This window comes from Oncorhynchus keta, chromosome 35 (genome assembly GCF_023373465.1).
Source record: "Oncorhynchus keta strain PuntledgeMale-10-30-2019 chromosome 35, Oket_V2, whole genome shotgun sequence".
Classification (NCBI taxonomy): Eukaryota; Metazoa; Chordata; class Actinopteri; order Salmoniformes; family Salmonidae; genus Oncorhynchus; species Oncorhynchus keta.
The window spans coordinates 54,535,758-54,549,407 of record NC_068455.1 but is presented as its reverse complement, the minus strand read 5'-3'; the positions used below and the strand labels follow the sequence as shown (position 1 = coordinate 54,549,407).

At 43.8% G+C, this 13,650-nt stretch overlaps 1 protein-coding gene across 9 annotated transcripts in view; it reads left to right on the top strand.

Moving 5' to 3' along the window:
- Nucleotides 1–13,650, top strand: part of LOC118369141 (actin-binding LIM protein 2) — a 121,731-nt gene that overhangs the window by 105,327 nt on the left and 2,754 nt on the right. For 5 of the 9 annotated variants that reach the window (XM_052495759.1, XM_052495756.1, XM_052495753.1 and 2 more), the window contains 6 exons: nt 500–617; nt 1,361–1,690; nt 5,266–5,367; nt 8,529–8,585; nt 13,267–13,304; nt 13,466–13,580. In XM_052495759.1, coding sequence (XP_052351719.1) covers nt 500–617; nt 1,361–1,690; nt 5,266–5,367; nt 8,529–8,585; nt 13,267–13,304; nt 13,466–13,580 — 760 coding nt within the window. Of the gene's footprint in view, nt 1–499; nt 622–1,360; nt 1,691–2,189; nt 2,271–5,265; nt 5,368–8,528; nt 8,586–13,266; nt 13,305–13,465; nt 13,581–13,650 lie in introns of all 9 variants that reach the window. The other 4 variants (XM_052495760.1, XM_052495758.1, XM_052495761.1 and 1 more) reach the window with 4 other exon arrangements.

Below are 13,650 nucleotides of genomic sequence, written 5' to 3'. Positions count from 1 at the left end.
TGTAGTTACCCCAGTTGCTCCAACAGAGGTAAAATATGCCTGGACCTCATACTGAGCTCTACCCGGACATGACTCATTTCAATGTTTCCCCATAACTTTGTTTTATGTTTCCTCTCAAATGTTATTGATGGCTGTGTATTAGACTTGAAGTGTGCGTGCCTGTGTGCGTGCCTGTGTGCGTGCCTGTGTGCGTGCCTGTGTGCGTGCCTGTGTGCGTGCCTGTGTGCGTGCGTTGACGCAAAAGGGTGGTTTTCATGGACATTCGCACACTCTACAGTGATTGATCCCGATCATCAAAATAACATCAGCGAATCCCCAATAATCTGACGTGGAACACACATTCCTATGATTCCGTGGTATTGCACTCCACCGCGACGGCAGAGGGCGTGAACGTTCCCGCGAACCTTCCGTGTTCGGTATTTGGCTGGTGCCCGTGACGTCCTCAGTTGCCCTCCTTGTGTGACGTCGTGATGACGTAACTTCCTGTCCTGGTTTCCAGGGCGACGGAGAGAAGTCTCCCCGTCAGAGGAGGCCCTCCAGCCCCAGCTCCAACAGCTCCCAGGGGAGGTATGGAGGGTACACCCCATCCCGCTCCCCCCAGAACTACAGCAGGCCAGGTAGGTACCCCCCCCTCACCTCCAGCGAGCAGCAGTTCAACAAAAAAAAGACCACATAGTAAAATGTTTGTACATTTGACATATAGAATGTCTGTACATTTGACATATAGAATGTTTGTACATTTGTCATATAGAATGTTTGTACATTTGACATATAGAAAGACGTATAGAGTTGACATATCGGAAAGTAGAACATAGTATTTAGCTATTATCTGTATGTTATACGTTATTATAATAGAATAATATGTACAGTTGTAGTCATTAATATACAGCATTTGCATATAGTGCATGACAGGGTTGGGATTCGTTCCATTTAAATTCCAGTCAATTCAGGAAGTACACGGACGTTTGAATTGGAATGTGGTTTACTTCCTGAATTGACTGGAATTTAAACTGACCCCAACCCTGGTGTATGATGTAATATTTATGTGCATCATATTCCAAAATGTACCCCCTCATTTAAGCCTCGTCTTGATTTGCCACGCTCATTCTATTACTTTAGAGAGCACGTGTTTTTTCCAAGATGCTGTTCTTTTTTTTTCCCTTGCAGAATTTTCTAACATTTCATCAATATTCATTCCATTGCTTCTCTTTGAATGAGGTGGTTAATGCCATCACTTTTTTACATGGTATTACCACAGAATCTGTACTGTATTTGTCTATTGGGTATGGGACAGTACTATGGACAGCGTCCTCTATGCTCGAAAAACCATCTTGTCCTTCTACACCATCTTCCCCTACAGAGGATCTTTATATGGCCAGTAAAGCAATGGGTAATAGATACAATGGCCAGCCCCTTGACTCCAGCTCCCTCCCCCGCCCCTCGGCCTACACGGGGGGGCCTAAGTACCTCTCCCCCTTGGCTAGGGACTTCTCTTCCCTCCCCATGCACTACTCAGAGGGCCTACCCCCCAAGTACCCTGGGGCGCTGCAAATGCCTGGGGGGATGACAGTGCCTGGCAGAATCTCTCCCAGGGGCAGAGTCTCTCCTGGAGGCAGAAACTCTCCTCTGCCCCTTAACCCTACCACCCTGGCCATGCTCCAGCAGCACAACTATGTGCCCTACTTCAGAGGTAGCTAAGTCCTCCCCTGGTCCCTAGCACGCTGTCCTGGACCCATGGGGCCGCCGGTGTGGAGTGCAGTGTCAGCTTTAGACTTGATCCCGGCTCTTCAGTGATAACACTGCACGTCCCCCATCCCCAGCTGTGTACAAACTCTAAACTAATCGATAGTTAAATTAACAATGGTACCCAACGAGTCCCACAATGACTGTTTTAGACCTATCGGTATTACATTTCTGTGTGCTGTGTTTCCCACAATATCTGCATGGTTTCTGCTGTTGTTGTTTTGACAGTTTTACATAGAATAAATGCCTATTGTTTCTCTAATGTCAGCACTGCCACAACCCCCCATCAGAGTTACCATAAGCACCATTTTTCTACACAATTTTTCAGCACACAAGTGGGGTTCAATTGTACCCCACGCGAGTATTCCCCTACCCACACAGGTGTGACGTGTCAAACCACCTCCCTGTGCTTCGTCTCCACCCTCTCCCCCTCCTTCACCCCCTAGGCATCAAACAGGACCCCCTACTACCACCTGAATCTAAACCTAAGACGTCCCTGCATCTCAATTTACCTCCTCACAGTCACGGTAACGCACCAGATCCCCCTGGTCTCTATCGCTGTTTCTCTTTCTCTTAGCATAATACTGGATTTTCTTGGTGTGCATCAAGGTTGTGTGTTGGGACCCCTTAAGTTTGTTTTTGCTTGCCCTTTCTATTGTCTGTGGACGATCCTATTTGTTGTCTTCAGGTTGTCTTAGTCTTGTTGTTGTGCATGAGAACCGACTGTAATTGTGGATATTTTCGATATACTGTTTATATTTCAGTTATGCTTGACATGGGAATATATTGATATTGGGGGAGAAGATGGCAGATTACTTCCTTATTTTATGTTTCTATGTTTGGTGGGATGTAAGTGTTGTACTTGTAACCTCAAATGTTGGCTTGCCCTTAACTTGAAATGGATTGCCTGTTAGTGTTTATGTTGTTGTTGGTATTTTGGGAACCATGCCTTGCCTTAGAGTTGACTGTTGTTATTCAGTGTGTTTCAGCCCTTTAAACCTTTGGTGTCCGATGGTGATTTTGTATGGAGTGAGTGGGAGAAACTGCAGGTGGTTGGTTTCATGGTTGTGGGAGGGTTGCTGACAGGGAGATATAAGTTTGGGGGTATACGGTATTATAGTTAAATATGTCGGTCTGCGGTCTAGTTTGGAACGAACATGATAAGTCACAGTATCTAAGAAAAATGAATAAATGTGTTTGACCTAAGTCAACTCGACCAAAACCTTGACAGGTGTGGGAGTAGGCCTACTTTTTTTTAAAATCACGAGTCACCTCCAGTTTCCCTCGGGGAAGAGATAAGAAAAAGCGATCACTCAGCTGCATTGCTTCTCCTAAGCCTCAGTGTCAGCCAAACCACGAAGGCCTCCTTAGATACCCATCAGCTCTTTTTTTTATTGTTATCCAGATTTACAGGTTTTATCACTGGAGACACACCATGATACTCGTCTCAATGACGGGCTGACTTATGCCCCAGGACTTGAAGGGATTCTGACTCATTGGGTCACTGGAGATAACTCACGTCTCATGAGTTAGGAAGAGGGAGAGAGTAAAAGAGGGTGGAAGAGAGGGGGAAACCCGAGGTAGAGAGTCATTACATGGAATGGGGGTTGGAAGAGGGTCACTTTTTGGTCTGATAAGAATTTGAGGTTGAACTCCCCCCGTAAAGAAGTTGGAGGGGGAAACAGCCTTGAGAAGGAGTGAACGAAAGTAGGAAAGAGAGATAGAGAGAGATGAGGTTTGACCGGAGCGTTAGTACTGTAAATCAGAACTCCGCGGGCCAGGCTTCGGTGGTTTTTCCATGAAAGGCGGAGAGATGGAAAGTAAAAGTTCTCAGCGAGCCAAGATGAAAGAGAGGACTGAAGGAATGAGGGAATGAAAGGGAGGAGAGGAGTGGTGGAGTGACGGTGCCGTAATTTGGGGTCTGGTTGCCAGTTGCAGTGGCACGTCGTTCTGCGCACAAAAACACACACGCGCGGACTCACACACACTGGGCTGGTTGCCTCTTCAGGCTCAAGCGGTTCCTAACACAGCGTGTAAAGAGAGTTTGTTTCTATGCTCTGGTTTTGGGTTTAATGAACTCTCAGGTTCCCTCAGGAGTCTAGTTTAAATGATTGTGTTTGTGGATAACTATCCCTCACACGTACACAAGTGGCTTAGCTGTTTGGTTTCAACACGGTGCTAGAGGCAGGATGTTTAACCAGAGATTAAGAGGTCATTGAATTGAATTGAATTTTGAAGAGCGAGTGGAAGACAAATGCGATGGAGACAGAAAAAGAGAGGAAAAGATATGAGTCAGAGGGATAAAGGCAATGACAGAAAGAAAATCCACTCGATGAATTGATGTAAATGATGCAATGACAACTGCATCCAATGCAATGAGTTATTATCAGCACATGAGGATTAGTCCTTGAATGAGGAATTGCTACCACTTGTTAGTAGATTCTTATTCTGAGATATGCTACGTCGCTCTATGATGTCACTGAGGGTCATACCTAAAAAAAAACAGTACACCCCCCTCCCTGTCCCCCCCTACCACCTCTCCTCGGGCTCAGTGTCCTGCCTTAGCTCCAGATTTGTGGAGGTGCTGCCCTGCAAATAAACTGAGGTCTGCACTAACGCCAGTTTGTGTGTGTGTCCGTGTGTGTGTAGACATGCGTGTGCATTACTGTGTGTGTGTGTGTGTGTGTGTGTGTGTGTGTGTGTGTGTGTGTGTGTGTGTGTGTGTGTGTGTGTGTGTGTGCATCTGCGTGACTGTGCGCGTGTGTTTGTGTGCACGTGTGTGTGTCTGTGCTTGTGTGTGTGTGCATGTGTGTGTTTCTGTCAGAATGACCTCATCCTCTTGCATCCCAACGGCTTCGCTCTTGCCTTCTGTTCCTCCCACAAAGGCGAGAGAGGCGCGTGTGCTCAATCAAATGAATAATCTCTCCTCTTTTTTTCCTCCTCCTCTTTCTTGTCTTTCTTTCCCCTCACCCTCTGTTCTTTTCAACTCTCTTATGTAGATGTTTATTAGTTATGGCCTGTAAGGTGTCAGTGACTTAATCACCCAGCCTGCGTGACACAATGCATTGTGATGGACTGTGGTCATAATTACAGTCGCGCACACTTTCAGTTGAAAGTAGAAACACATTGACGCTGTCCCATTTCAGCTTGCGCCCGTGTCCTCAATGCATTGCCATTAACTGGTAAAGCCTTTAACCAACCTATATATATATATATTTTCTGTTAGCAATCTGCCTTTATAAGATGCTCATAGCTTTCATTCATCTTTTATGATGTCGACATGAGCCAAGTACCAATAGCAAGGGCCTAGAGTTTTTCCTGGTCTGGGTAAATGGTCACGAAAAACCTATGGCCCTAGTGGTTGGGTTATCAAGTCAGTTGATAATTGTCATGAATAAAGTTGGTTCCGCTTCATAGTTAAATCTTTGACCAGTAAGCACAACAGCATGACTCTTTGCTCCTCTCTTTGCCCCCCTTTTTTTGTCCACGGCTCTTGCTCTCCCCTGTCCCTCCCCATTGGAGGTAGTGAAAGTGGTCGGAGTACACCCAGTTTGTCCACCTATTCCGACGGCAAATCTCCCTCCTCCACCTATGTGGCTGCTCCCAGGCATTTCCACGTACCAGGTAGGTTCTCCACTTCGCTTTGACCTCTCACCTTTGACCCCGTGACCCTTGATCCCCTCAACACGACCTCTCTCTCTATTGCACCATGCCCGTCGGCCTGCTCTCGTCTGTCCAGGTCTGTCTAGGTAACAGATCTAAGTAGGTGGATGGACATTATACAATAACAGTATATCAGATGTCTGGGATTAACCCTTTTCTGTTCTCCTTGTCTTCTTGTGTTAGTCTTTTATCCCTGTCAAAGGGTTTCTTTCGGACCTATCCTGTCCATTTGATTTCCCTGACTCCTTTCCCTCGCTCTAAATATATCTTTCTCTCTCTCTTTAGCTCTCTCTTTCTTTATCCCATGTTGGGATCCTGTCCTATACAATATGTTGAGGTCTGTCTAAATCTGAATGTTTCTTCAGTTTCACAGGTAAAAGTGAGATTCGTTAGATTCCACTTTCACAGACATGTTGGATCAACATTATCATATGCTCTTATAATGCAACCACGTTGTAACTGCTGCACATTTTTTTACGACGTCACTAGCAATGGCTGACATAGAACCGGACTGCATGGGCAGCGCCACTGAGAAGGGTCATCACTTCCTATGGGTTAAGGAAGGATCACATTCTATTCAGATCATCAGGAGGGATCAGCCAATGAATTACACTCGTGAGAACCAGACCTGGGTTCAAATACATGTGTATTTGTTATTTAAATATGTACTTTGTATTTTGGTGTTTAAGTAATGTGGCCAATATCAACAACTGCTTATTTTCAAATAACTTATATAATTATATAATATTTTCAGATACTTATTTCCAAATACGTTCTTTAAAATACTCCTAGAACCTGGGTTCAAATGCATGGGAATATTTATTTGTATTTGAAAAAATTATTCAAATACATGCCAATACTTTCCATGTGTATTTCCAATACATTCCAGTATTCAACCACTTGTCTTTTCAAATATCAATATCTGAATACTTACTTCGAAATGTATGTGATAGTAATTGAGATGTTTGAAATAGTATTTGTACTAGGGATGGTAATTTGAAATAATTTGACTATTTGAATAATATCATGACATTTTTTGGGATATCCGGATAATCGATAGTCCCTCCCAGAAGTGTAATTGCTCTCGACTCTCGACATATCAGAACGGCACAAAGCACATGGCTGGCACGAACGCGGTCAGGGAAATGACCGGACCAAAGTGCAGCGTGGTGAGTGTACATTTTCCTTTATTTAGAATGTCACCAACAAAACAAGAAACACCAAAAAATAAATAATAATAAAAATAAAAACCGACCGTACAGCTTCCTAGGGCTATACAGGCCACTAACAAAGTCAACTACCCACAACTACGGTGGCAAAACAGGCTGCCTAAGTATGGCTCCCAATCAGAGACAACGATAGACAGCTGCCTCTGATTGGGAACCACACTCGGCCAAACACACAGAAATACAAAACATACAGTAGAATGCCCACCCCACATCACACCCTGACCTAACCGAATAGAGAACTAAAACGTCTCTCTAAGGTCAGGGCGTGACAATGGCAAAGGTAAACACCGTACAGGGTGCTTTTTCTCTGGTAATTTCTCAGGTAAATTGTCAGCAACAGCAAAAGAGTAGTCAAATTTTTGCCATTGTAGAACTGATTCTGTTAGAAAATGTATCTGTTTCAGGAGGTCTTGTGGAAACTCTGTTAGGTGAGTGCCTGTCATTTCTATTTGAAGTGAGGAAAACAGCGTACCGATGTCAGGGCAACACGAAGGGATTAATACACAGCAGTATATCCTTGTAGGTAAAAACATCACAAAGGATCATTTCATTTAGACAAATCTTTCTCATTGTTAAAATAGGTCTGCATTCCCACTTACTCAAGTAATCGAATACTAACGTCCGTTTGGATATTCGATCAACCGTGCCCATCCCTAATTTGAACCAAGGTCTTGTTAGCAAACATTCCATAACTGCAGATGGCAGTAAATCACCAACATTGGCTTTATACCGGTTGAAACAACACCCTCCAGGTGGCAGTTTCCACCCTTTCCGTTTGTAGAACTAGTAGAAGAAGATATTGACTACTTTAAAATGGAGCGCCTGCTGTCACAGACGCCGTAATGGGACAGCGATTGAGAAGAGTCTTAATTTAGGTCTATGACCCTGCATCATATTCTGTCCACCGCCCTTCGATGAGTGTTAACCGTTTGCAGCACATTGCAATGGACATAACGTAGACTTTTCTAGTGAAAAGCCCCTTTTTTGGGGGGATTCATCGTCATTATTTCCATTCACTATCACAGTGTCAGTCACCCACATGGAAAAGTCCCCGTACTTGGATGGAGTTGACGTAAATAAATGAACAAAGCAAAGTGATGATCTACTTAATGTGTTTTGTAACCATCGTATGGATTTTATATGTGTATTACTCCCTGGCGCTGGCAGTGGCTGAAACAGGGCAGAAAGGGACCCACACATGTTTTATTTCATGAGCAGAGCGCAGTTAATGTATTGTTGCGAGCGAACACAATGGTGTTTGGGTCCTGCGAACGTTAAACGGATTGGATCAGCTTAGGACAGACATACTGTGTCAATTATTGTGTAAAACAAAATTCGCACAATTGTTTAATTGAATTAGTTGAATTTAGTAATTTGCCCTTTTATTTGTTATTTGATATGCTTATTTGTTTATTTGGTTGGTCTATAAGCAGTAATGAATGATGTGTTGTAGTAAGGGAGAAATATATGATGGTTTCTATTACCGATGACTTTTGGAAAACTTGAATAAATGTATTGTTGGATACAACATCGATCAACAATTACCATTGTTCTGGGGATGCCCAACCGAGTGTCTGCTTCACATTACAATAGGACTGGATCAAAATGACATGTTTTTGTGTGTGTTGCATGAACAGTGACAGCAAGTGATGATTTATTGGCGATAATACCCTGTCTTGCCAGTTCTAATAAAAATATAATATGTTTTGCATTGGATCAACCATAAAGAATGCTGCCCCATATTCTACTGCTGCTTCTCAGACTATTCCATCCCTCAATAACTGCTAACTCATGCTTTTCTCTCTCTCTCTCTCTCTCTCTCTCTCTCTCTCTCTCTCTCTCTCATCCTGGGCTTCTTTCATTTCTTTCTGCCTCTCCTCCTCTCATCTTCAGAGACTAAGGTCAAGATAGATAATATCTATAGAAAACCCCCTATCTACAAGCAGCATGGTACAGTCATCTCTTCTCCTTTACTTCCTGGTGTAACTTCCTGGTCTGGTCTCTGCACGATGTGTTGCGTGTCGCCTGTCCCATACGCTCCGGGTAGAAGTTGCCCGTAGGCACAGCCATAGGATCAGCTTTCCTGTCCGCGATCCTAACTCTTACCATTAGGCGGGGGGAAACATCGAACCGACCTAAGATCAGTGGCTATAGGGCAACTTCCTCCTACTCACGTCCTTCTCGCCGTGGCCCATTGTTTTCAAGCGACTTTGACCCATCTCCCGTCTTTTTCTATTGGAAAGGCGTCGGCAATTCAGGCAGAGTATTTACCTTTTACCTTTTACCGTTGGGTGCCTTGTTACTGCAACTGCAGAGGGTGGAGGTTTTACAGTCAAACGGGTCTTATCTCAGATGTGTCACCCAGGCATCTGAAATAGTGACTTTCCATAACACACCCAAGGTTATGAACCTTTTTGTCCCCCAGTGTTCTTTGTAGCCACATACGGTTTTGAGAATGACACAAATATTAATTTCCACCAAGTTTGCTGCTTCAGTGTCTTTAGATATTTTTGTCAGATGTTACTATGGAACACTGAAGTCTAATGACAAGCATTTCATGTGTCAATGGCTCATTCAAGTGTCAAATGCTTTTATTGACAATTACATGAAGTTGATGCAAAGAGTCAATATTTGCAGTGTTGACCCTTCTTTTTCAAGACCTCTGCAATCCGCCCTGGCATGCTGTCAATTAACTTCTGGGCCACATCCTGACTGATGGCAGCCCATTCTTGCATAATCAATGCTTGGAGTTTGTCAGAATTTGTGGGTTTTTGTTTGTCCACCCGCCTCTTGAGGATTGACCACAAGTTCTCAATGGGATTAAGGTCTGGGGAGTTTCCTGGCCATGGACCCAAAATATTGGTGTTTTGTTCCCTGAGACACTTAGTTATCACTTTTGCCTTATGGCAATGTGCTCCATCATGCTGGAGAAGGTATTGTTCGTCACCAAACTGTTCCTGGATGGTTGGGAGAAGTTGCTCTCGGAGGATGTGTTGGTACCATTCTTTATTCATGGCTGTGTTCTTAGGCAAAATTGTGAGTGAGCCCACTCCCTTGGCTGAGAAGCAACCCCACACATGAATGGTTTAAGGATGCTTTACTGTTGGCATGACACAGGACTGATGGTAGTGCTCACCTTGTCTTCTCCGGACAAGCTTTTTCCAGATGCCCCGAACAATCGGAAAGGGGATTCATCAGAGAAAATGACTTTACCCCAGTCCTCAGCAGTCCAATCCCTGTACCTTTTGCAGAATATCAGTCTGTCCCTGATGTTTTCCCTGGAGAGAAGTGGCTCCTTTGCTACCCTTCATGACACCAGGCCATCCTCCAAAAGTCTTTGCCTCACTGTGCGTGCAGATGCACTCACACCTGCCTGCTGCCTTTCCTGAGCAAGCTCTGTACTGATGGTGCCCCGATCCCGCAGCTGAATCAACTTTAGGAGACGGACCTCGCGCTTGCTGGACTTTCTTGGGCGCCTTGAAGCCTTCTTCACAACAATTGAACCGCTCTCCTTGAAGTTCTTGATGATCCGATAAATGGGTGATTTAGGTGCAATCTTACTGGCATCAATATCCTTGCCTGTGAAGCCCTTTTTGTGCAAAGCAATGATGACGGCACGTGTTTCCTTGCAGGTTAACATGGTTGACAAGCGAAGAACAATGATTCTAAGCACCACCCTCCTTTTGAAGCGTCCAGTCTGTGATTCGAACTCAATCAGCATGACAGAGTGATCTCCAGCCTTGTCCTCGTCAACACTCACACCTGTGTTAACGAGAGAATCACTGACATGATGTCAGCTGGTCCTTTTGTGGCAGGGCTGAAATGCAGTGGAAATGTTTTTTGGGGTATTCAGTTAATTTGCATGGCAAAGAGGGACTTTGCAATTAACTGCAATTCATCTGCTCACTCTTCGTAACATTCTGGAGTATATGCAAATTGCCATCATACAAACTGAGGCAGCAGACTTTGTGAAAATTAATATTTGTGTCATTCTCAAATCTTTTGGCCACGACTGTACTGTAGAATTATTTTGTGGAGAATGTGTCCGTAAAGTACACTGCAAAATCATTGTTGCCTGAGTCAAAAGTCCGACATGGAAAACACAAGTGGCCGTATTGCACCTTTTAATGATCACTTTTCATTTCTCACACCTCCCTGATTGTGTTTGTGTCTGCTCATCCCGTCCATGCCTGCCCATATTCATCTCAGTAGCTCATTGGTCCTAGTAGTACATGTGACCTGATCACGTTGTTGTGTGTCCATTGGGATTGGTCGAGGGTATGAATCACTTGGTGTTGTGGTGCTGATGGTGTCTTGGTCACTTTTTTTGTTCCACTTATAACCCTTTGTGTATTTGTCACGTTTTAAATGTTGTGTTTTTTTCCGGGTCTTTCTCCTTTCTTGTATGCGTGCGAATGTATTTCAAAGAGAGGACCAAAATGCCATCGAAATAAATGAATGCATGTGCTGTATAATGCCTTATCTTCTGTGTCATACGAGGGAGGATTATTCTACAGGCCGATACAATCTACAATACATATGAAATATGACAACTTAATCACAGCATATTTCTCACAATTTATGAGTTAACAGTCTTCAGTTTAGATTGTGTATATTCTAACAGACATATGCTTATGGTCAATAGAACGCACCACAAAATACACCATTTCACTAACTCTTCCGAGTAAATAGGCCTGCTTTCTAAATTATAAACTGGGCACTGAGCATACTATATAGCAACATTCAAATACTAACTATACACTGTGATAGTTAGTTACACAACGGTACCGTCACTAGGGTTGTTGCTGTTGACTGTGTCACTGTTGTTTTAAAGCAGTAGGTGTTGCCCGGCCCATTTGGAGATCCTCGACGGGCTTGTCTCGTGATGATGATGTCACAGAGTCCAGTTGATTTATTATAGGATGCAGTCTGTGCAGCATACTGTACTGTAGCTGGTAAATAGATGTACAGTGGCAAGAAAAAGTATGTGAACCCTTTGGAAATACCTGGATTTCGGCATAAATTGGACATACAATTTGCTCTTCATCTAGGTCGCAACAATAGACAAACACAGTCTGCTTAAATGAATCACACGTAAACAATTATACGTTTTTGTGTCTTTATTGAGCACACTGTGTAAAGATTCACAGTGCAGGTTGGAAAAAGTATGTGAACCCTTGGATTTAATAACTGGTTGATCCTACTTTGGCAGCAATAACCTCAACCAAACGTTTTCTGTAGTTGCGGATCAGATCTGCACAACGGTCAGGAGGAATTTTTGACCACCAACTGTTTCAGTTTCGCAATATTCTTGGAGTGTCTGGTGTGACCTGCTCTCTCGAGGTCATGCCACAACATCTCAATCGGGTTGAGGTTAGAACTCTGACTGGGCCACTCCAGAAGGTGTACTTTCTTCTGTTGAAGCCATTCTGTTGTTTGATTTGGTTCGTTTTCCTGTTGCATCACGCAATTTCCTTTGAGCTTCAATTGGGGGACAGCTAGCCTAACATTCTCCTGAAAAATGTCTTGGTGAACTTGGAAATTCATTTTTCTGTCAATGATAGCAATCTGTCCAGGCCCTGAGGCAGCAAAGCAGTCCCAAACCATGATGCTCCCTCCACCATACTTAACAGGTTGGATGAGTTTTCGATGTTGGTGTGCTGTGCCTTTTTTCTTCTCCACACATAGTGTTGTGTGTTCCTTCCAAAAAAACTCAACTGTTTCATCTGTCCACAGAATATTTTGCCAGTAGCGCTGTAGAACATCCAGTTGCTCTTTTGCAAACTTCAGACGTGCAGCAATGTTTTTTTTAGGACAGCCGTGGCTTCTTCTGTGGTGTCCTCCCATGAACACCGATCTTGTTTAGTGTTTTACGTATCGTAGACTCGTCAACAGAGATGTTAGCATGTTCCAGAGATTTATGTAAGTCTTTAGCTGACACTCTAGGATTCTTCTTAACCTCATTGAGCGTTCTGCACTGTCTCTTGCAGTCATCTTCGCAGGATGGCCACTCCTAGGGAGAGTAGCGACAGTGCTGAACTTTCTCTATTTATAGACAATTTGTCTTACCGTGGACTTTTGGAACCCTTTCCAGCTTTATGCAAGTCAACTATTCTTAATCTTAGGTCTTCTGAGATCTCCTTTGTTCGAGGCATGGTTCACATCAGGCAATGATTCTTGTGATTAGCAAACTCAAATTTTGTGAGTGTTTTTTGAAGGGCAAGGCAGCTCTAAACAACATCTCCAATCTCGTCTTATTGATTGGATTCCAGGTTAGCTGACTCCTGACTCCAATTAGCTTTTGGAGAAGTCAGTAGCCTAGGGGTTCACATACTTTTTACAACCTACACTGTGCATGTTTAAATTATGTATTCAATATGGACAAGAAAAATACAATAATTTGTGTGAAATTAGTTTAAGCACACTATGTTTGTCTACTGTGATGACTTAGATGAAGATCAGATCAAATTTGATGACCAATTTATGCAGATCTCCAGGTAATTCCAAAGGGTTCACGTACTTGTTCTTGCCACTGTAGATGTGTGGTACAGAGACTGGGATGTCACGTGTTATGTTATATACAGTAAAATCAGGAGTGTGGTTCGTTACGTACTGTATGACTGTTTTACAGCCTCTAGAACATCCTGGCCAGAAGGGGACGACGTCAAGGTGAGGAGGTGTCTGTCTGTCTGTCTGTCCCACGCACCTACACATCAATCCGCCCTTGGATATCCTGTAATAATTGGCTGTTGAGACTGTATTCACTACAATAATTGGCTGTTGAGACTTTATTGTTATTCACTACAAAAGCGGTCTATTTCTCTGTATAGACAAGGACCAGTTGGATGATCTTGAAGAGTGAGATAGACGGCCAACCTCTCCCAGAGGACCTGCTGGACCCCAGGAAGTCCACCTGCAGCCTGCCCACTGATGCCTCCCTGCCCAGTGAGTAGCCAATCACTGGTCAATCCTTACTTGACTGGCATGGCCTCCACCAATGAGTAGCCAATCACTG